Raw genomic sequence first — 25,271 nt, 5'->3', positions numbered from 1 at the left:
GAATCTAACCCATTATACCACATCCACCTTATAAAATATGGCATTGAATCCATGCATGATGAAGAGTATATATAAAAAATATTGTTAATGAATGTTTTACAGGAAGTACCACATGGTGTCTTATGTTTTTTACCATCCTACAGATCACTGGAAAAGTTCATAGAAAGATGGAAGGTATTAAAAATGCTGTGTCAATTTTAGTACATGTGCATTTATTTAATGTTAAATGAAAGTGAAGGATTAATGTATGAGTCATATTTTGCTCTTGATCAATATTTTAGAATTTCTTTCTTTTAAAAGAGTCAAATTAGCATTGAGATTAACTTTGATGTACAGACAATTCAGCAGGTAGGTTATTGACTCCTTTATTAGGAAGTTAGAAGTATTTTGAAAAAACATACATAGTTCTGTAAAATGATACCTTCTACTTGAATACTTATAGCAAGATTTTTCAGTTTAATAAATCACACAGTTAAAAGTGATGTGGTTGACAAATTTTATATGGCCTTATTGAAAAACTAAAGTTTACTTTTATGATTCGTAGAGAAAGTGTTTAAAATGAAGAAGTTATACTGTATCCTTGTTTTATAGAATGCAGGTATATATGAACAGATAGCAAAGAAGAAGAAGATAATTCAGGAACCTAGACGATCAGATCAGGTGGATTTTGATGACTTGTTAAATCAGTTTTATGATACGATACATGGTGTTAATGATGAAGATGATGAAGGTTTGTAAATGAAAAAAACATTACTTTTCTAGTTGGTGATTTGTCAGTCTCTTAAAAATTTGTAGACTGTCATTATTGCTGTGAATTATATAAAAGAAAAAAATAACAGTTAATAGCTTCAAAATAACTTCACTTTCAATAGAAGACTCCTGCATTACACTTCATTAGATATATTTGCATATTTTTTTAATTTTAACACAAAAGGTTATGCTTTGATAACCAATATATTTAACCAAATTGGTTAATTTATTACATATTGTCAAATGTTTTGTGTTTGGAATTTGGACTGTTGGTTGTTTTTGCTTTAAAGAACATTACAGCCAAATTTTGTAAATTTTATGGGGTCTGGAAAAAAAGTTTTATGATTCAGATATTTTGCATCAACTGATTGATATCTACTATTGATATATACTATTGATATCTACTATTGGTATCTACTATTGATATCTACTATTGGTATCTACTATTGATATCTACTATTGGTATCTGCTATTGATATCTACTATTGGTATCTACTATTGGTATCTATTGGTATCTACTATTGGTATCTACTATTGATATCTTCTAGCAAGAAACTCAAAATTACATTATAGATGTTGGTGAGGAAACAACTGGTGCCTTGTTCCTGGCTGTATGTAGAGGTAAAGTCAGTGAGGGTCTAGACTTTGCTGATAATTTTGCTAGAGCTGTTATAACAGTAAGTTAATGAAAATTGTATGTTATGGCCAAGTAGTAAATTTCTGTACATCTTTTCTTGACTACTACAGGGTTGTTTAACAACCTTGACTGGCTATGGAGCCAGTTTCTATAGAAAAATGGTAAATAAAAGTCTTAGTTATTTGTAAAAGCCTTCAGGATGGTTAAGCTTCTCAGGAACTAGCCTTTACTTGTGAAACATAAACCTGCTTTTATCAAACCTATATTGAATATATCAAAAATATCATTTCTTGATAAACAATCATATTTACTGAGGTAATGTCATGACAGTTGTATCAAAGCTTCGTTGACAGATAAGATACAGAAACAAAAGTTTCAAATACCAAATTCATTTAAAACATTGGAAATATAAAAGGTTAATATGAAAGTTGAAAATGTGAACGCTAAATTGCCAGACAGTTCTGGAATATTTGTAACCTTGATTTCAAACAAAAATGTATGTCTTGAATTTAATAAATCTATATTTATTTCTTTTTTTTTATAGGTTGGCATACCATACCCTAATTGGAAGGACATTCAGGTATTTTAACATTTTGATGTTATAAGCTTTTGGCAAGGCTATGCACATGTGAGATTATTGGGTTAGGCTGAATTACCTCAAGTGCAATTTCAGCTTGTTATTTGTTGGGAGGTTATATTAGAGGACCCCCTTTTTAACATATTTCATGTAGTTAATCAAGTCATAAATTTTACGAAATATTAGAAATATATTTAAGACATTTACTCCATTCAAATTTTGGTCAATTTCTTGCATAAAATTTCTTTTCTCACATCAAACGTGTTTTAGATCCAGAGAATTATTTTTTTTTTAGGTTGGGCAGAAAAGAATGTATAATGACAAACATAGAATGTCCAAAGGATTGCTCTCTGGTAGTGAATGGTATGAAATCCAGGCCTTCAGAGCTCTCAATCAAGCTTTAGGAAGATGTATAAGGCATAGGTATACTTATAAACTTATTAGATTTGATGACTTGGATTCTTTGTTGATATAAATATACGAAGATGTGGTTTGTTAGCCAATGAGACAACTCTGCATGAGAGACCAAATGACGAAGTTGTTTATCATCATGAAAAGTTGGTAATTCTATACTGCTATAATGATTTCTTAACCACTTTTAATTTTTATGGGAGTAATCAGACTTTGTCCATTTCAGGTTACTGCAAATCACTGTATGGCCTTAAACAATGAACAAAATCCATACTCTATAGTAAGCTATAAAAGTTCCCAATTTGACAAATGTAAAGCAATCCAGAACCCCCAAAAAACATTGGCCTGATTTATGCTAAAACAATAAACATAAAACTGCTATGACAGACCACTGAATTACAGTCTCCTGAATGGACAGAAAAGAAAAAGAATGTGGTTGGGTGTGTTTGTGAGTGCTAAATCCTCTCCCTTATTCGGGACAGAAGTGTTTCTGGAACAGCCCTTTGATTAAGTACTTGTGTAGAGTGATTCATATAGTGTAAACAAGTAAATATTCAGACATTTAGATTGTTTGCAGAACATATTTTTCAATCAATCATCACTTTTTCTCCAGTTTTGAAATATTATAATTTTGATTGGGTGTGTTTATGAAGATGTATTTAGATTATTGATATGTGATATACCTAATTATAAGAATACATGCATTTTATCTACAAGCTGAATACAAGGATACCCTTTCAATAATGCTTCAATGAGTTTATCACTTATTCTCACAACTATACGTCACTATTTTTCTTCAGGAAAGACTGGGGCCTCTTAATATTAGCAGATGAAAGATTTGTTAAACAGAAAGATAAATACTGCAAAGGTTTGTCAGCCTGTCTAAAGAAAGAAAAGCAATGTGAAAAAATTTAAGAAATGTAAAATTGTGATAATATGAAATTATCTATGTTTTTTTAGATTCATCTGATGACACACAATATAAATGTGAAGTCCCCAAAAAATTTACTTGATATAAGTTACTACTTGCCCCATATACATAATGTGCTCTATTTTTTCTAAATATTTGATGTTAAATTTATTAAATTGAATCTTTTTGGTTTGCTTTGGAAGGATTGAACTCATGTGCTTACAAAAACATGTTAATAAAAGGAGATGTGATGTGTGCATCAATGAAACAGCAACCAAGATGCAATACACCAAAAAATGTATAAAGGTCAACATTCAGTCTTCAACAGTAGAAAAGTGTCTATGTTCCAGACCCTATGAGTATTTGGACCATATGCGTATATACTCATTCAGTTAATTAACATGATGAAACATTTAAAACCTTTAATACATTTAATTTCATAAGGATAACCCTTTGAGTTTTCATCAAAAAGAGTTTATAAAAATAAAATTTCAAATAGTGTAATCATATGGTAATTAGGGTTACATGTATCAAAAAAAAAGTAACGATGAATAACCCATTGAATTTTATTAACAAGTTAGATTATAGTAAACACATTTATACATGGTCATTTTCGATATGTCCTGATGAATAACAATCTTAGATCTGGGAAGATAACTTCAAGATATAGAAATGAACTTTCAAACAAGAAGTTAACTGTTTTGATAAGGGACGAAAAAAAAGATAAAAACACGTAGGATAAATATACTTTGATCATTGCTTAATGTTTCTCATGCATATTGGAAAAATACCTATATGGTCCAAAAACTCATGGACGAGCCGGTTAATAACCAAACAAGTATATACTCAAATAGTCTGACCATATATATGATCATGACCATAGGGGTATGGTCCAAATACTCATATGGTCCGGAACATCTATACAATATGTTATGCTCTAAATGTACCCACCTCTAGAAAAGTTATGAATAAGTACATATATATATCAAAATGTGAACTTTAAATTCTAAATATTTGGAGGAATGTATATTTCAGGCCTGTCAAAATGGCTGAGAAACAAAGTACAAACTTTCACTAGTTGTAAACAAGCTATGGAATCTATATCTAGCTTTTCCAAACAGAGGATGAAAGATATGCCAATTGTCAAGTAAGAATCAGAAAAAAAAACTTCAGAGTTCTTTGTTACTGAATTTATACCACTATAAACTTCAACAATTATTGGAATTAAACATATAAATATATATTCATACTTAATGATATAATTTAAAAGAATTTGATGACAGATAATTGTTTGTAGATCGTGGTCATTCTCAGGGAGCTTTATAAAATGTATGTTATACATGGTAACAGTGAACATGATTATTATGCTGCTGTTCACATTAATTTTATATAGTGTTGCATTACTTTTTCATGTTAATTATGATGATAAATTGTTAAGTACAGGACAATAACTCTTGTCAGATTTTTTGCTGTATAGAGTAGCATCTGTTGATACCATATATAAAGAGTTGTTGCAAAAATTCTTGTAGTGCAATATAGCAGAATAAAGTACTTATAAAGCACCTTCATTAAAAATCAATTCCTAATTTAGACAGGGCAGGAGTTAGTATTTATACATATAACATGACTAGATAACTCTCAACAAGGATTTTACTATGAATTGAAAAGTCTAGATAGACATATTCCTTTATTTATCTGCATTTCAAGTTACAGGAGTTGTTTTCCTATATTAAATTGTACATGTCAAAATTATTTTAATTTCTACCTTTCAATCTGATAACCATTACAATTTCTATTTTCTATTTGCCACTGGACGTTAAGCAACCAACAATCAATCAATCAATTTCTATTTCAGTCCAGACACATCATTTATACCCAGTACACCTATGACACCAGGACAACCAATCAGTAGAAGATCTGGTCTCAATGAAGCCTCAAACATTGCTACTCCCATCACTCCAGCTACACCATTGTATTCAATATTTTCACCTATAACCCCATTGACCAAGGATAAGAAAGTTTCAACTGGTACCTCTATTGATGCACAGACACCTAAAGGGGTTTTACCTAAATTAGCACAGCCAGAATTTTCTACTCCTGAATCAAAGAAAGTTATTCCAGAAGCATCATCCATATTGAATACGATACAACATAGACTAATGTCTCCTACTGAAGTTAAGAAAAATCCTGAACTAACTGCAGCTGCCAAAGCTGGGTGCGTATAAATAGTCATTTTTATTTATAAATGGCTGTTCATAGAGGGAAAGGAAGAAAGTATGAAACAATTAAAATCAAATAAGAGAATTTATTAATTCATGGATGATTCTTCAAGTAGCCAGATTTCCACTATGATAAGTTTGAATTTATCTATTACTATTAATTTATTCTACACATTGATTAACTTATGGTACATTGGTTTCTGATATTCATTTCAATGAACAAAGTCATCGCTGAATGAAACAAAACAGAAAACTACTAGTGCAGTTAAAACTAGGTTCGAATGTTTTACAGTTTGTTACTGGGTACATATATAACAACAGGAAGAAGCAATTATTTGACCAAATTTTCCCTTCTATGCATAGGTTTTTATGCCCCCCGCCACAGTGGAGGGGGCATTAAGTGTTACCCTTGTCCATCTGTATATCTGTCCGTCCTAAATTAGTTTCCATTCTCTAACTTTAGTTTGCCTCATCCAAATGTTATGAAACTTATACACAATGCTTATTACCACAAAACACAGATCGAATTTGGGTGGCATCACTTTTACTGTTCTAGAGTTATTCCCCTTTACAAATGGAAAAATTGCTGAATTTTTCGTTACCGTTCTCTAACATAAGTTTGCCTCAACTAAATGTTATGAAACTTATACACAATGCTTATTACCACAAAACTTAGACCAAGTTTAAATTTGGTTGGCGTCATGTTTACCATTCTTAAGTTATGTCCCTTTATAACGTTATATGCAAGCCGGGGCATCATTTGTGTCCCATGGAGATATTCTCCATTTATTGTAAAATGATATGAGCAACAACCTTACCCAAGTTTAGAATCACCTTAACATACATGTATTTAAGAAAAAAACTTGTAGTAAAATACTGCTCACTTTTACTGATGCTCATATGTTAATGTTATAAAGGTGTCAGAACTGGTTAGTTTTGGCAAATTTTGCATTTTTCCTTAATACATTTAGAAGTAGTGTTTAAAACAAAATACACTAAGAAATTTTTATAATCCTTACAAATATTTAAAATCCTAATAATCTGAAAGAATTTTAAACAATAGGTTAACACAAGATGATGATTTTCAAATAATAGGCCAAATAAACATCTCCTTTTCTGAGATCATTTACTCTATTATTGCAGTGGTATAATTCAAGCTCAACCTGGTATTCAAACTCCGATAATACTACAGAATCCTCAACAGATACAAATGGTACTGCAGCAAATGATCAACAAAGGTCAATTAAAACCTGGTCAACAGGTTTTACTACAAAACCCTCAGCAGATGGTCGGTGCAAGTCAATGCCATGTGCAACCAGGTCAAAAACTGTTAATACAAAATCCGCAACAGAATGTTGTCGGAGGTCAAGGCCAGAAATTGTTATTGCCAAATGATCAGCAAAAAGTCCAGCAAGGTCAAGGCCAGCAATTGTTATTACAAAATAATCAGCAGAAAGTTCAGCAAGATCAAGGTCAAACAATGAACAATCATTTCCTGACATCATCTACATACCAATACATCCTGTCTGTGATGAATTCTCCTTTAGTACCTAAGGATAAACCCTATTACATTATTGTTGATGAAGACACACCAAAACAACAAATGTTTCTTATTCAACCTAATCAGGGTACAGGTGCTCCGATAATCAAAACAGATCCTATAGTTACTGCTACTACACAACCTGTTGTTGGTAATACTACTACTAGTCATACGTCATCCATCCCTACTCATCTACAGTCACAGGGATCAAAACCAGGCATGGTATCTTTACTAAATGTGGGTCATAGTACATCAACTAATGCTGAAGAAAGTCAGACAGTCACAGATGTTTTACCAAGTAGTAAGTGTTATGTTTTCAACTTTTGACAGAAAAGAAATCCATTGTTTTATGCCAAGGGTACAGTCTATGTATATCTTGTAGAAATTTTAAATTTTACACATAGACTTTTCATAGTTGTTTTGTTTCCTTGCATTGAAAGACTTGCACATTGTTCCTTTCTGAAAGAATTAACAAATATACAGAAAGAGTAGTGTCACTTACACTGAATTGTACATTTAATAGTGTAAAAACATCCTTCCTCAATGCATTTCTCCTTGAAACACGGATAATTGAGCGATAACAATCATATAGTTGAAAATCTCAGTAAAAGGTTATACAAGTTGTTATTGGTTTTACAACAGTTAGCTGAATTATCCAATGTTTACGCTAAAACATTTATAGCCAGTGTAAAAATAGAGATACGATACTGTGGATTCATTTATTATCGTGGATTGAGGAAAAATTGGATTTTCATGGATATTTGTTTTTCATGTTTTGCTCATGTCTGCATGCAATCCTATAGATAATTGGCACTTCGTTTAACATCTAAATTTCGTGGTTTATCTTTATCCATGAAATTCAGGAAAATTAGTATCGCATGTACACAAATATTAATGAATCCAAAGTAAACTTGGTCGGTAATTGTGGCTGATTTTGACTTTCAATTGCCTTCACCAATTAAAAAGTTTGCCATTCAGGATAACAATAAAACATGATATATATCCTAAAAGCATATGACATGAGGAGATACAGAATGAATGTATAATGTTTGAAAAAGTTCTAGCAGTCAGGTATTTTTTTTGATTTCATGCACAGCTGAAAAACTACTTGTGTTATTTAAAAAAAAAAACTTAAAAATTGGTTTAGATTTATAGATGTGAGATTTACTTGTCTTTTATATCCCTGTTATTGTGTAAACTCTTGTTACAGCTCTGTTTGTAAAAAAGAACAAAAACTTTTAATTTTCTGTTTCAGTCAGCAAAAATGAACCTGTTACTCATGGAACCACTTTAACCACACAGCCAGATCAACAAAATATCAAAATGAATAAATTATTCAAGTATTGTCAGATCCCTGAATCAGACATTAGTGAAACAGGTGATGGTGATAAGTCCAAAGACCAAAATAATACAAAGTGTCCACAAACTCCAACTCTGTTTGATACACAGGACAGTGAACAGGAATTCAAAATCAATAATCAACAACCTATTAATAGATCAGTAGATACCAATGAGGTAAACATTGTTGGCAGTAAACCTCAAAACCAAAGTCGTGAGGCATGTAAAAATGAAAGTGAATCAAAAACTCATAAAAAGCCTATTTTTAGAAGACAATCAGCAGGAACGACTACAGTAATTGACAATGATTCTCCAGATGATTTTATAGACCAATCAAAAGTAAAGAGAAAGTCATGTGACAAGAAAATATTGACTGAGATTAAACAAAATACCACATTAGAAAGTAATAAAAAAGAAAATATGGCAATTGAAAATGAGGAAAATGAAAGTGAGGAAATTTTGAATACGAGAAGGAAAAACAGAGGAGCTAAAAGAAAAAGTCATTCTAATTTGAGATTGTCTACTAAAAAGCAGAAAGGAGTTGACTTTCTGGACAATTTGGAAGATCAAAAGTCAGATTCAATTGAAAAAGTGATCAAGTGTAGAGGTTGTGGAGAGGCTCTTATATCTCAGTTGGAAGGTAAATTGACCAATATGTATATCATTAGCAGTTCATATTAGATGAAGGCATGTTGTGTCTTTCTATGTTGCGATGTTATACTAGTACTATTGTTTCAGAAAAAAGGAGAAGGCTTGGTACCATTAAAACGTTTAATCCCGCTGCAAATGTTTGCACCTGTCCTAAGTCAGGAATCTGATGTACAGTAGTTGTCGTCTGTTTATGTAGTTCATACGTGTTTCTCGTTTCTTATTTTTATATAGATTAGACCGTTGGTTTTCCCGTTTGAATGGTTTTACACTAGTAATTTTTGGGGCCCTTTATAGCTTGCTGTTCGGTGTGAGCCAATGCTCCGTGTTGAAGGCCGTACCTTGACCTATAATGGTTTACTTTTATAAATTGTTACTTGGATGGAGAGTTGTCTCATTGGCATTCATATCACATCTTCTTATATCTATGTTACCAATATCATGTAGCTTAGAAATAGTGTAATATTTCCATCCTGTTGTAAGAAATACTCTATGTGATCTTTATATATCATAGGGTTTCATAGATAATCTGTTGTTAGGCAAAATTCTCTGAGGGGGAACTAAGTAAATTTAAAAAAGGGGTTGCATATATAAATTGTTGAAACACAAAATTTTATTGGAACAGCTGCCAAGTTAGTAGTAATAATAATATTTAAACGAAAAAATTATCTAGCACTGAGAGGATTTTAACAAATTGAATGAAAAAGTACAATATGTACAATTTAAGGGCATGCAATACAGTTTTGATTCCACAGTGAATTTTTGACAAAAGTTTGCATACAAGCTATTTTCCACCTAGTCAATTCAAATATGTAATAAAAAATATACCTTCATGTGCTACTTTTAGAGATAAATGGGGTAAATATTTTAGACATTTACTAAACATTTCGGTTTCTTTTGACATTTCTATCGTTTGGAAAGACATACCTAACTATTTTTGTTTTAAAAGATAAACGCAACAGATTTTTCTAAAAGTGGATCTTTTCTCGATGTCACAGTTTGACGACGCTTAAATATTGTTTTACGTTAGCGACCTTATTACTTCCCCTGTAACTGTATTGTATGCCCTTAACATAGTAACATGAGTTCTGTAAAGCTCTTTAACCTACTTGATATTTAAAAATAAATAACTATCATAGGCACATAAAACAGAGTACAATACACCACACAATCAAATAAAACACATGCATAACATAATAAATAAGCAACAAACATAAAGAAATTGTTTTTCCCATTTGTAGATTTTGAAAAGAGAAAAAGGTATCCAGGGTTTGTAAGAGTTCTGACAACACAGAGAACAGCTGAAGTTATTTTTATACCAACATTGGATGTCAAATCTACCAATCTACAGACAGTTTCTACAAAATTAGAAAAAGGTATGTCACAAGAATTGATCATTCTAAAAATGTTTTTATGTCTTATATATATTCCAAAGATGAATTGATTGTTTTCTTTTTAGATTTTATCATCATTGATACCAGGTTTAAACTTTTGTAGGCCAGACACACATTACATCTACAAAAGACTGGTCAATGAAGCTTGAATTTAACTTTCTATTACTGTAAAAATTAAATGAAAAAAACTTTCAATTTATTCATTGTCCTTTAAAGATAAGGAGTTGTATGATTGCCAATGAGACAACTAATTACCGAAAACTTTTGAACAATGTGAATAACTTGTTATAGGACACTTAGAACTAATGAAATATTTTTCAGCTAGGTTATTTTGATGTTTATGTTTTTCAGGTTCTGACTTAACCTTAGACAGCTATGAAGATAAATCTACTGGTTCTGTGTTACAATATTTGTCTTGCCATACATGTACAAAAGATGTTATTGGGATACAGGTTTTAAAGAGGGGAGCTAACTCTAGAGATGTAGAAGATAAGCAGGTAAGAGCTGTTACCAAAACACTTTTTTACCTACCAAGCTTGATTTGAAGAATATAAAAGCTGAACCTATAAAATATGATTATTAATTCTTCTTGGTCAGCAGGGGATGAAAGAACATGTAGAAAGTTTTAAATCAGTATAGAAGAGCTGATAAAACCACCAAAAAGGGACAACAAAGTAAAGCCAAATGTTGACAAGGAATCGGAGCTTATAAGCATGAGGGAGATACATTCCTTAATTTAAATTTATATAAATTTTTTTATATAAAAGCACGAAGATGTGGTATGATTGCCAATGAAACAACTATCCACCAGTTATCACTTATGGTTATTGTTTAAAAGTAAAAACCTTCCAGCAAATCTCTAGATGAAGAACAGTCATAAGATTTTAAGAACTTTACTAATGTAATAAAAACCAAAAAAAAGCAAATTTATATTAACATAAATAGATTTCTAATGCACAATACATTTTATAATGTTTATTTTTAGGCATGGATAGTTTGTTCATTGGTGGATACAAGTGCTATTAAACCATGACAGCAAAGACTTATTTGGTTACCATAGTAACTATAGCAATCTACAAAAAATAACTATTCCTTGAATCCTCTCTTTGCAGGGTTCAAACAAATTTCTTTTCATTTACATTGTTGTATTATGTAAAAAAATGTTCAGCAAAAAGTAGGTCATGACAAGAAAAACTTACTTGTTGTTTTACTCGTTATGATTAAGTATAATTACATACATAGCAACAAATTGATATTATTATACTTCATGTCAAAATGTCAGATTTTGATTGGTTAATACGAGGGAGACAATTTACTCTATCCCATGGCAAATACTAAATTACCCTTCACGGAGACGCTTGCTCAAGTGTGCGCTTTAATAAATATGGATGATTGTTATGTACAAGACGACATAGTTTATTACTTTGAATTTGAAATTTAATAGACAGTTATAACAGAATATTCAGTATAATAAATTAGATAACACATATATGAGAGGGTGATAGAGCAGATTGTTACCCCTCGAAAAGACATTGTAAACCTTGGCTTCGCCTTAGTTGACAATGTTTTCCCGGGGAAGCAATCTGCTCTATCACCCTCTCAGCTATGTGTTATTTATATAATGGTATTTTCTAAAGTGAAATAATCATGTTTATATTTTATAAAATGTGAAAAAATGAAGTACCAGTGTGGAGCATACAACAGTCATGTAAAACACCATAAACTCAACAGTGAATTTTTCAAGGAAAGAACAGTGATCTACTGTGGAGCATACAACAGTCATGTTAATCATCATAAACTCAACATCATTGATTTATTCATGCCTTATTTAAATGTGTGGTTGTCCTACATGCAACTTGTTGCGGGGACATAGAAATACCAGGCGTCAGGTCTTGTTTGTGCTCTTACATGTACAATTTTTGCCAGGTTTTATAAAACTTGTATCATAGGTTCATATCAGCAATGTCTCGGACAAGTTCGAAAATCAGTGTAGATCAAGTATTTTTATAAGAAATATAATATGGAAAATTGCTTAGTAAGCACTCTCATGTCGACAATATTTACCAGATTTTTATCAAATATATATCAAAGGTTTATATCAGTGATGTTTCAGGACATACTAAAATCATTTCTTATCAACTTTAAAAAAAAAGAGTTATGCCCCTTGTAAATATTAGTTATATGGAAAATTGCTTTGTAAGAACTCTCATGTTGACAATATTTACCAGATTTTTATCAAATTTATATCAAAGGTTTATATCAGTGATGTTTCAGGACATACTGAAATCAGTGCTAATCAACTTTTTAAAAAAGAGTTATGCCCCTTGTAAATATTAGTTATATGGAAAAATGCATTGTTAGTGCTCTCACATGTACAATTCTTGCCAGATTTTTATGAAACTTATATCATTGGTTTATATTAGCAATGTCTCGGATTATTTCCAAAAGTCAGTGCTGACCAATTAGTTTTAAAAGAGTTATGCCCCTTGGAAACATTAATAACATGGAAAATTGCACTGTAGCACTCTAAAGCTTTCATTTCTCTATGATATTTATAAAAGATTTTTTTTTTTAGTTATTGCCCTTTGACAGATAAAATATGTGCAGTGTGGGGGTATTGGAACTCTGTTTTATTATTCATATACTGAATACTTTATCAGTGTGTCAATTTACTGTCAAAGGTCATTTCATGCATGTGAATTACAGAAGACATAATCAAGATTTGGCTGAAACATTTTTAATAAAAGTTAATCCCATTACCACTGAAAAAAGTCCTTATGGTTTATAAGAGGTGACAGTAATTTCTGTTTTTGACAGAGAACTAAAACGTCCAGGACAATATCTGGAATTCAATGAAAGGTTTTATTTATTAGTTTTGGAATAACAGGATCATTAAAACAATATTTAGCTCATGTCAGGATGATTATTATAATTCATGAAATGGTACTTTACAGTCGTGTAGGATCATTTAATTTTGTGGATGTTAAACTGACTTTACTTGTTAGACTAAGATTTGCACTTGAATATCTGTCTACAATATAAGTTTTTATTATTTAATTTGTAATTTATTCAATGAATTGTTAAGAATAATTTTCTTTTAAATGAAGTATATTTGTTATGTATATTTATGACTTCATATAATTGTAAAATACATATTCATTCAGGGCACTGAGTTATTTTATTTATATCAGTTAAGTTTTTATGACCAGACTTATATAAGATTTGAAGGCTGTTTACAAAATCAGATCAGACAACAAATACATGTACAAACCTAGGCTATTAAGATATGCACTGATCCATGGCTAACAGATTTTTATGCTGGGCTAGACAAGTTGAAAAAATTTTGTCCATTATATACTTCAAGTGAATGTTAATGTAATCATTTAATAAAAGAAGATACCAAAGCAATATTCAACCTCGCAAGTCAAAAATGAACTGACAATGCCATGGCAACAACAGAAAAGAGGGGTGTAAAGGGGGGGGTATCTGCACGAAAGAACGCGAAATAAAATTGCCATTTCACGATGAACGAACAATTACAAATTTCTTGCATCTTTTTACCGATTTCAAGAAACACGGTGAAGAATGAAAATTTTTCACGGCTGCATGTGAAATAAAAATGGCAAAACACGTTGCACGAAAATAACCCTTTACCACCCTCAGAAAAAAACACACAAAAAAACAAACAACAGTATACAAAACACAACTAGAAAACGACTGAGAGTCACAAAATTATGAATGAATGACAAGATTTATTGAAGAGCACTTGTTTAAAGAAGCCTGAAGTCATTTTGTCTGGCTCGCGACCAAAGTCATAGTATGCTATAGACATGGATTACTATATGGCGGTGACGTAAACTATTTGTATAAAGCTTTACATTTCAGAAAGTAGAAGACCTAGATGCTTCATACCTTGTATGCAGATACCTTATGTTATGAAGTGTCCTTCTGTCTTATGTCCATTGTCCTTGATCTCATTTTCATGCTTCAGCAACTGCTTAAAAAAAATTATATTTTTTTGTCATGTGAATTTCTCACTTATTTTGAGTAATATGATAATTACATTTGGTATATGGGTTCCTTGCAACGTCAGACAGATTTCACCTGACTTTGACCTCATTTCATGGATCAGTGATCAAGATTAAAGTACCATGATTAGGTCCTTTTCTCAGATAATATAAGCAATTGGTCAACTTTATGTGGTGTGTGGAATGATTGCTAGGTGTTCATGTCTGTCTGGCAGATATCATCCAACCTTGACCTCATTTTCATGGTTCATTGGTCAGTGTTAAGATTTTGTGTTTTGGTCTGTTTTTCAATTACCACTATAAGCAGTAGGTCAACTTTATGTGGTGTATGGAATGATTGTAAGGTTTTCATGTCTGTCTGGCAGGTATAATCTGACCTTGATGTCAATTTCATAGTTCACTTGTTAATGTCAAGTTTTTGTGTTTTGGTCTTTTTCAATTACCATGAGCATTAGGTCAACTATATTTGGTATTTGAATTATTGTAAATTGTACATGTCTGTCTGACAGGATTTATCTGACCTTGACCTAATTGCCATTGTTATTTAAAAATGTTATACTTGAAGTAAAACCGTAATCTTCAAGACTTTCATCATAAAATCAATGGTCAGTACAGATGACGAGACATTTCAGTGTGTGCACTCTTGTGTTGGCTTTTTATGAATCCAAGCACAAAGAGAATACATTTGAAAGCTATGTTGCAGATTGGACAGTTGGACATTTCTTTGCCTATAAAACAGAGAGAACAGATTTAAGGAAGCTATTAAGTATATAATATAAGGAGATTAGGTATGATTGCCAATGAAGCAAATCAATCAAAAAAGACCAAAGGAACAGGATAGGGCACTTTATCATAATGAACAGAATCTAACCTGTATAGTGAAGAAGCTGTGAAGAGCTTTCACATGACACAATATGAAAACTGTATGCTAAAAACAACAAATGAAAAACAAATCAGGCAAAGGAGCAACCAACAACAACCACTGAATAACAGGCTTCTAACTTGGGACAGCCTATTACAGAAGGCTTCTTTTTCATTGAGGAATGTTAGTGTACATTTTGGAAATAATTTTAGAATACAGGATAGACAGTAAAGTGTATCCAGTAAAAAAAAATAACCTTAATTTACATGTATTAAAATCAGTGAAGGATGAAAAGATGCCACATGAAAAAGTGTGGTCAGGTTTTTATACAGTAAACTGCTTATTTACCAAAACATCTCTGTACACTTAGAAACCTGTGGTCTCCAGAAACATGACTATAGTGTGCACAAGTATCTAATGTTTTTTTTACTACAACTGGGTAGGTACTGCTGTTAGTGGATTATCAGTCCCAAGGGTTCCATCTTACTTGTAGCTGATCATTAAATAATACTGTTAATTCAGAAATTATTGGGTGCATTTATCAATGCAATTTTTCAAGAATGGACAAAAATGAAATTATTTTTATTGCGATACTCACCCAGTCGTATTATTCTCATAAATAAAAACCTTGACGTAATTTCTGAATTTACAGTAGCTTGAAATTAATAAAATATTTTGTAAATTTCAAATGTATAAATTATGCATCTGTACAAATACATAGGTTGTTTCTAGGAAAGCTGACTATAATAGTGTTGAAAGTCCTATTTCATTATTTCATATTGTGTTTGCATTCCAAACATTTTGTTTTGAGTGAAGCTGTCAGAATTATTCCAGAAAATGTGTCATGCAAACAGATCTATGTCATACATTTGCTTGACACAAGTGTACACATTAAATATTAGCTGTTCTCCAAAGAATTGATCCATCATGCAGAGTCAATTTTTGATGGTTGAGGTGCCATATATATAGTACTAAGCAGCTGGCAGTGTTTCATAGTTTCAGAGAGCTAATTCATTATCATTTACATAATACACTACTGTACAGGTTTTGGCAGAGTTTAATAAGTGAAGGAATTTTATAGTGACATTATATAAGACTCAAATACTTAACATTTACTTTTATTTAAGTCGGAAATATGGGGCCGCCAGAAAATTGCTTTATTGATGCATTTGGCTGAAGATTTTCTGATGCATGTGGAAAGAAAGTGAGCCATCCAGTAAGGTTTCAAACAAAGAAAGACATCTCATTTAGTGTTCTGAGTAGATGAGGTCTATAAAATGTTAAAGTTTGAGGACCAACTTAAAATTATCATTTTTTATTTTGCCTTTTTTGACCAAAATTTTACCACAGATTGCTATAAGTTATTTTGGGTTACATCATGTGCCACTCTGTATAGGACAAAAAATACCTGTCACTTCCAACATCCCATCAGTCTGAATGTCAAATCAACAAAAACAACTTTTTCGATGGGTTACCCTTCTTTATAAGCATGAAACTTCTACTCCTCACCCCAACCACTGCATCCTGCAATCAACTATTACTTCATAATTACTTTTAACCTTCAACAACAGGGAATGAATAGCTCATTGAAAAACTAACAAAATTCATGTATTTTTACAGAAATGATTCAGCATTGATCATGTTAACAACCATCCCTCTGGACTATGTACAGGAATCATGTGTTGATGTACTGTTTAATATTTTTAAAATTCCTGTCATCCTTTTTAAGTATTTTGCAAATGAGCTATTTATTCCTTGTTGTTGAAGCCTTTCTTTTTACTCAACATTAAGCAATAAAGGCCTGAAAATGTACATGTCTCATTGGTAATTTTACCAGGTCTCAGCATTTCAATGTTCCTCACTGATGCATGTATTTTATATGTCCAAGGACAATAAATCAAACAAATATTATTTTTAGTTTTTAATTTTTTTTATAAACATCCTACAAAAAATAGCAGCATATGCGTGAGATCACTAACAATGCAATTTTTCATTTTTTTCCAAGGGGCATAACTTATGAAGAAATAGTTAATCAGTGCTTGATTATCATACTCATCCTTGACCTTGCTGATATATCCGATCACAATAATTGATCAGCACTGATTTTTGAATTTGTCTCAGACATTACTGATATAAACCTTTCATACAAATTTTATAAAAATTCTGACAAGAAATGTAGGCTTGAGAGAGCATGCAATGCAATATTCCATTGAATTTACTTTTCCAAAGGACTGTATGAATAACTAATCAGAGCTGGTTTTTTTCTCATCCAAAAAAATGCTGACATAAACCTATGATGTTAATTTCATTAAAAATTCTATAGGAAATGAGTGGTAAACACACAATTTTTAATAAAATTTATATTTCCAAGGGGTATAACTCCTTTAACAATAGTTGGACATTGCTGAATTTAACCTTGGATTAAAATTTCATATAAATGTGGCAAGATTTTATAAGTGTGAAAGCACTTTCAAGCCAGACTGACACCCTGTATGTGCTTCACCCTTTGAAGGCAGGGGACAAAAGGCTGATTTCTCTTTAAACCCTAAATAACATCTTTATGTCACCTTATCACACGTCTTACACTAAATATAAGAAAAATGAGTGGAGTCAGACATTTAAATCAAATCATTTTTATTACAAAAAATATAATCAATAAAATTAATGTATAAATATAACAATAAGCATTTACAATACATGTTCATTATGTCAACATGATCTGCACTAAAATACTATATCAGAAGTCTTTTTGGCTTCTTACTGTATAAATACACTAATCAACTCCAATTTTTCTAGTTAACATTTTGACCCTTTCAGAAAACTAAATAAACTATCTTGAATATTTTACACTTTATGGGTTACATTTCAATGTGTGAAAAAAATATATATTTCTTCACTGAAGTGAATTTAAAGAATTATTTCCTTACAGTGCTTAGTAAGGCATACATTTTGTACATGGCTATTTTTGAAGACAAGATGTTGATTTCTAGATGATATTTTATTTTTGTATCTTTGGGTTGCTGGCTCGATGCATTCCCAATATCTCTTTTTATTCAAACCTGACTTCATACATGTAACATCCTCAACATTTATAACTTATATACGTGCAAGTGTAAAGAGTTCTATAAAACATATTTTTCCATACTTCGCCCTGAATAAAGACATAATTTTAAAACTGTATAACAATTAATCAAATAGCACACACAAATATCTGTAAAACAAAATAACAACAAAAAACTTCTCAGCAGCTCATTTCAGAAACAAGCTTGCTTCATTGTAGTAGTTTATAACTCTTGAATATTATATAATATATAAATATATATATATATATAGATTCTTACATTGATACCAGTGGATTATCGGATTTATCCAATCGAGATAGTTAAATTATCAATTTTAAACTCATCCAATCATCTTCTGAGATCACCAGCAACCACACGTTGATTAATTTTTTTTATACAATGGGTTCAGAAAGGGTTAAATTTCCATAGAATAAGAGAAATATATATATCATCCATCACATGAATGATCAAAAATCTAAGATATAAATATTACAAGTAAAAATTATATTTTATGTGTATTGTAATAATAATTGCAAAGATATTGATGAATATTATACCTCTTACAAGATATATTGCACTCACAAGCTTTTGCAATATAAAAATCTAGTCGGGACAATAATCACTAATTTTCATGCAATAACCCTATACTATTGGACTTAATTCTTTCTGATGTTATACATCTTATATTTACAGCTATAGCAAAATTGTGTAGTGAAATATAAAATATTACAGAGATTTTACAAAATGACTTTTTTCTCCTGAATAAACAACTGAAACACTAATTCTATTTTACGTTGGAAAACAACCACATTACAATAGTTTATTACATAATTTGCAATATTGCAGCAATTTGTGGCAAGTTGCAAAATTGTCAGTCAGTAACAGATCACAGTTTAGCTTGATTGAATTTAAAATATTCCATTCTGGCTAAAGACCTACGATGAACCTCATCAGGGCCATCAGCCAATCGGAGTGTTCTTACACCCGCAAAAACACTGGCTAATGGAAAATCACCCGACACTCCTGCTCCTCCATGAGCCTGAAAATATAAAGAAAGGACTCTTAAAACAAATAAATTCAAATTATTTCCTATATTTCTGGAAAAAAAACCCATATATATTTCAATTGAATTGATTTTACTTTAACAAACAATCATTTATGGCAATAATCCATGAATCTCTGTACTCTCCATTCATTATTTTATAGGTGATAAATTTTATGGATTAATGAAAATTAGTATTTTTGTGGGTACCTTAATTTTGTGATTTTATTCTCCATACAAGCAAAAAGAAAATTTGTGTTTTTCTGTATACTTGAATATAATTAGTAACAAGCATTCTGTGAGTATTGCCTGGCAATACATAGTCCTATACCGGTTAAAAATCAATTCATTGTACTGGAACAAAATGCTAACTTGATCTATAAGTTGTCATGGTGTAAACTATATAACAAATATCAAGTCAATATCTTCAAGCATGATGAAAAAAAATGTGGAAAATTGATTATTTGAGTGAATTTTCTAAGTCCAAGGACCATAACTCTGCACAAAATCATCAGACCGGAACAAAATTCGAACTTGATCTACAACTTGTCATGATGAAACTATATACCAATTATCAAATCAAGATCTTCAAGCATGACAAAATAAAGTGTGGAAAACTGATTATTTGAGTGAATTTTTTAAGTTCAAGGACCATAACTCTGCACAAAATCATCAGACCGGAACAAAATTTGAACTTGATCTGTATATCTGTAACTTGTCATGATAAAACAATACACCAAATATCAAATCAATATCTTCAAGCACGAAGAAAAAAAGTGTGGAAAACTGATTTGGCGGACAGACAGACAGATGGAGTGCAAACCTAAAGTCCCCTTCGACTTTGTCGATAGGGGATTAATAATTATTAGTCAACAGTAATTAATATTTTTTCTGTAATCTTCCTGCCTTCCTTTTGTGGACCCTAGCTTGCAGATCATTTATGTTGTTTTTAGCTTCTTGGTATCTGTTATTGTTTGTGAAAATAGTGTAGAATGCAAAAAAATTGTAAAGGTTTCTGTGCACCCTTCGATTGCTGTGGTCAGTGTAATAAAAGCATGTTGACCACCACCACTAGGTCAATGTATCATCAAAATACCAAAAAAAAAAGTCTAAATCTTTCTTCAGATGCTATTTCTTGACCACGAAAAAGCTTCTGTCAAAGTTTCATAGTTCATTCTGTATAGTTGTTACAGATTCTAACTTATTATGAGTTATAGGATTACATATACTTTATTTGGTATATGGGATCCTTGTAAAGTCTACATGTCCATCAGATAGGATTCAACTGTCATTTTTATCATTTCATGGATCAGTGATCATGACAAGAATATTCTTTACGTTATTGTCTGGAATGATAAAAGGAAGCTCCCTTTCGGTTATATTATATTTTCTAGTTTGTCGTTCCAGAGTTAAAAGACTTTAAGTAAATATTTCACATGCTGTACTATATCTTGAGTTTGCTTGGATTGATTTACTGGAAACTTGAAATAACTGTTGGATTTGGTAAATACAACACACTGTTCAATTTAAAAAAAAATTATTGAAATGTCATTCCAGAGTTATGGGACTTTGACCATCAGATAAATAAAAAGAATACTTTAAATATCATGCACTAGCTCAAGTATTCTTGGATCAAATTACTTCAAACTTAACACTGTTGTAAGGATTGGTGAATGTAGACTCACTTTTGACTTCGAAAATTTTCTTGTTTGTCAATCAAGAGTTTAATATATGATTTTTAACAGTTATATTTGACACAATATTTATACATCAAAGGGTATCCTCATGCAAGTTTTACTACAGAGCCATTTTATTTGCTTCTGATTAAATGCCTTCTAAATATCCTATTTTATTTTTGCAACAATTTCAATATGCACAATAAAGGTGTATAATGCATTCTTGGGGCAGCTGCTTTTTTTTATATGAGTCAAAAGCTTGATTTGACTTGTTATGTTCTATTCCATGTTACAGCAGCCATGTCTTTTTTTGCAAGGCAGGCATACACAACATAGTTTTTAAACTAAATACCCAAAGGAAAATTGTGACCAACTTTTATTCAGATTGGCCTGGAGAAGAAGTTAAAATAAAATTAAGTATGATTATAACAGACACTTGTTGATGGCAATAGCTCACACAGACCTTCAGTGTGAGGTAAGTTAAAACAGAGAAAACATCACAAATAAGGGACACACTTTACTGCATCTACACAACATAAGGTAACATTCCTGTTCTAAATTTGGAAAGAAGGGGTGAAGGTTGCATATATCTTATATTATATTATATCATAAGTAACAATCATAAATATTAGGAAATATAACATGAGAAACAAATATGTGAGTGATGGAAGGATGTGTAGATGAATAGATAGGATACAACACTCCCTACAAATTCATAAAAAAAATGTTTCACTAACTGTAATTAACGTCTTTGGCAATGCCAGTCATATTTTTTTCTCTTACTTGCCCTGAGTACTGGGAAGGCATTAAGTATCCCTTTATTTCATTTCAGGAGAAACTTAGGTTTTGTCTCTCAAGCCAGGTTTTAAATAAAATGCTCCGATGGGCGCAGCTTGATACGACCGCAGAGGTCGAACCCTGAACAGTTGGGGCAAGTATGGACACAACATTCAAGCTTGATACAGCTCTGAATTTGGATTGTGATTAAATATTTGACACAGCATAGGTTTCTGACACAGAATGAATGTGGTCTAAGAACTTAAAATTTTTTAATTTACCTATTATGGTCCAATATCCAAAATCTAAATACATGGTAAGATTCAGCATATCAAAGAATCCAAAGAATTAAATTTTTGATGAAATCAAACAAATTTTAATTTTGGACCCCAACTTGTACCAACTTGAAAACTGGGCCCATGATCAAAAATCTAAACACATGTTTAGATTCAGCATATCAAAGAACCCCAAGTTTTCAATTTTTGTTAAAATCAAACTAAGCTTAATTTTGGACCCTTTGGACCTTAATGTAGACCAATTTAAATAAAATGCTCCGCAGGGCGCAGCTTGATACGACCGCAGAGGTCGAACCCTGAACAGTTGGGGCAAGTATGGACACAACATTCAAGCTTGATACAGCTCTGAATTTGGATTGTGATTAAATATTTGACACAGCATAGGTTTCTGACACAGAATGACTGTGGTCTAAGAACTTAAAAATTTTAAATTGGACATTCACCTATTATGGTCCAATATCCAAAATCTAAATACATGGTTAGATTCAGCATATCAAAGAACCCCAAGAATTCAATTTTTGATGAAATCAAACAAAGTTTAATTTTGGACCCTTTGGACTTCAATGTGGACCAATTTAAAAACGGGGCCCAAAATCCAAAAATCTAAATACATGGTTAGATTCAGCATATCAAAGAACCCCATATATTCAATTTTTGTTGAAATCAAACAAAGTTTAATTTTGGACCCCGATTTGGACCAACTTGAAAACTGGGCCCATAATCAAAAATCTAAATACATGTTTAGATTCAGCATATCAAAGAACCCTAAAAATTCAATTTTTGTTAAAATCAAACTAAGTTTAATTTTGGACCCTTTGGACCTTTATGTAGACCAATTTGAAAACGGAACCAAAAATTAAGAATCTAAATACACAGTTAGATTCGGCATATCAAAGAACCCCAATAATTCAATTTTTGATGAAATCAAACAAAGTTAAATTTTGGACCCTTTGGACTTCAATGTGGACCAATTTAAAAACGGGGCCCAAAATCCAAAAACTTAATACACGGTTAGATTCAGCATATTAGAGAACCCCATATATTCCATTTTTGTTGAAATCAAACAAAGTTTAATTTTGGACCCCGATTTGGACCAACTTGAAAACTGGGCCCATAATCAAAAATCTAAATACATGGTTAGATTCAGCATATCAAATAACCCCATATATTCAATTTTTGTTGTAATCAAATAAAGTTTAATTTTGGACCCCGATTTGGACCAACTTGAAAACTGGGCCCATAATCAAAAATCTAAATACATGGTTAGATTCAGCATATCAAAGAACCCCATATATTCAATTTTTGATGAAATCAAACAAAGTTTAATTTTGGACCCTTTTGATCTCAATGTGGACAAAGTTGATAACGGGGCCCAACAATCAAAAATCTAAATACATGGTTAGATTCAGCATATCAAAGAACCCCATATATTCAATTTTTGTTGAAATCAAACAAAGTTTAATTTTGGACCCCGATTTGGACCAACTTGAAAACTGGGCCCATAATCAAAAATCTAAATACATGGTTAGATTCAGCATATCAAAGAACCCCATATATTCAATTTTTGTTGAAATCAAACAAAGTTTAATTTTGGACCCCGATTTGGACCAACTCGAAAACTGGGCCCATAATCAAAAATCTAAATACATGGTTAGATTCAGCATATCAAAGAACCCCATATATTCAATTTTTGATGAAATCAAACAAAGTTTAATTTTGGACCCTTTTGATCTCAATGTGGACAAAGTTGATAACGGGGCCCAACAATCAAAAATCTAAATACATGGTTAGATTCAGCATATCAAAGAACCCCATATATTCAATTTTTGTTGAAATCAAACAAAGTTTAATTTTGGACCCCGATTTGGACCAACTTGAAAACTGGGCCCATAATCAAAAATCTAAATACATGGTTAGATTCAGCATATCAAAGAACCCCATATATTCAATTTTTGTTGAAATCAAACAAAGTTTAATTTTGGACCCCGATTTGGACCAACTCGAAAACTGGGCCCATAATCAAAAATCTAAATACATGGTTAGATTCAGCATATCAAAAAACCCCATATATTCAATTTTTGTTGAAATCAAACTAAGTTTAATTTTGGACCCTTTGGACCTTTATGTAGACCAATTTGAAAACAGAACCAAAAATTAAGAATCTAAATACACGGTTAGATTCGGCATATCAAAGAACCCCAATAATTCAATTTTTGATGAAATCAAACAAAGTAAAATTTTGGACCCTTTGGACCTCAATGTGGACCAATTTAAAAACGGGGCCCAAAATATAAAAACTTAATACACGGTTAGATTCAGCATATTAAAGAACCCCAAGAATTCAAGAATAAAACCCCATTGAAATTGATCAAGAAATAAGCAATTTATACGAAGTATCTTCTTTTGCACAATACTGTGCAATTGATTATTTCTTGCTATTGCGCAATACTGTACAATTGACAATTTCTTGCTATTGCGCAATATTGTGCTATTGGATATTTCTTGCTATTGCGCAATACTGTGCAATTGAAGATTTCTTGCTATTGCGCAATACTGTGCAATTGAAGATTTCTTGCTATTGTGCAATACTGTGCAATTGAAAATTTCTTGCTATTGCACAATACTTATTATATAATAATTTACACATCCTGTTTGGTGTGTATCTCCTACCATATCATTATTATTTGCTTTTAAATATAAATCAGAAATAACCAACTTAAAATGGAAAATTTTAAAAGAAAAATAAAAAGGAAAAAAAGAAAAAAAAAAGAAAAAAAAAAAAATCCCCCCCCCCCCAAAATTTTTTGAACCCCCTTATGATTCATCACCCCCAAACTCAATCTCAGCCTTCCCTTTGTGGTATGGTACCTTGCAGTACAATTTCAGAGAGATCCATACACTTGAACACAAGTTATTGTCTGGAAACTAGAAAAATGCTTATTTTTGGCCCCTTTTTGGCCCCCAATTCCTAAACGTTTCGGGCAATTACCCCCAAACTCAATTCCAGCTTTCCCTTTGTGATATGGAACCTTGTAGTACAATTTCAGAAATATCCAAACACTTACACACAAGTTATTGTCATGAAACTAGAAAAATGCTTGTTT

General features: G+C 31.4%; 2 protein-coding genes across 3 annotated transcripts in view; one reads left to right on the top strand and one right to left on the bottom strand.

Moving 5' to 3' along the window:
• LOC127712042 (uncharacterized) overlaps positions 1-11,962 on the top strand; it is a 74,888-nt gene extending 62,926 nt beyond the window's left edge. The window contains exons 26-38 of the mRNA XM_052218209.1: positions 103-174; positions 592-730; positions 1,324-1,427; positions 1,932-1,967; positions 2,260-2,387; positions 3,176-3,243; positions 4,321-4,432; positions 5,141-5,500; positions 6,648-7,345; positions 8,300-9,022; positions 10,272-10,406; positions 10,776-10,921; positions 11,410-11,962. Coding sequence (XP_052074169.1) covers positions 103-174; positions 592-730; positions 1,324-1,427; positions 1,932-1,967; positions 2,260-2,387; positions 3,176-3,243; positions 4,321-4,432; positions 5,141-5,500; positions 6,648-7,345; positions 8,300-9,022; positions 10,272-10,406; positions 10,776-10,921; positions 11,410-11,457 — 2,769 coding nt within the window. The 3' untranslated portion in view covers positions 11,458-11,962. The remainder of the gene's footprint in view (positions 1-102; positions 175-591; positions 731-1,323; positions 1,428-1,931; positions 1,968-2,259; positions 2,388-3,175; positions 3,244-4,320; positions 4,433-5,140; positions 5,501-6,647; positions 7,346-8,299; positions 9,023-10,271; positions 10,407-10,775; positions 10,922-11,409) is intronic.
• A 5,969-nt stretch (positions 11,963-17,931) lies between these two features.
• LOC127711318 (acyl-CoA dehydrogenase family member 10-like) overlaps positions 17,932-25,271 on the bottom strand; it is a 75,525-nt gene continuing 68,185 nt past the window's right edge. Inside the window, exon 22 of one of the 2 annotated variants that reach the window (XM_052217314.1) lies at positions 17,932-19,415. In XM_052217314.1, coding sequence (XP_052073274.1) covers positions 19,263-19,415 — 153 coding nt within the window. In that variant the 3' untranslated portion in view covers positions 17,932-19,262. The remainder of the gene's footprint in view (positions 19,416-25,271) is intronic. The other variant, XM_052217313.1, reaches the window with a different exon arrangement.

This window comes from Mytilus californianus, unplaced genomic scaffold, assembly GCF_021869535.1.
Source record: "Mytilus californianus isolate M0D057914Y unplaced genomic scaffold, xbMytCali1.0.p SCAF_8, whole genome shotgun sequence".
Taxonomy (NCBI): Eukaryota; Metazoa; Mollusca; class Bivalvia; order Mytilida; family Mytilidae; genus Mytilus; species Mytilus californianus.
The sequence above is the reverse complement of the archived record's forward strand: the minus strand, read 5'-3'. Positions and strand labels throughout refer to the sequence as shown.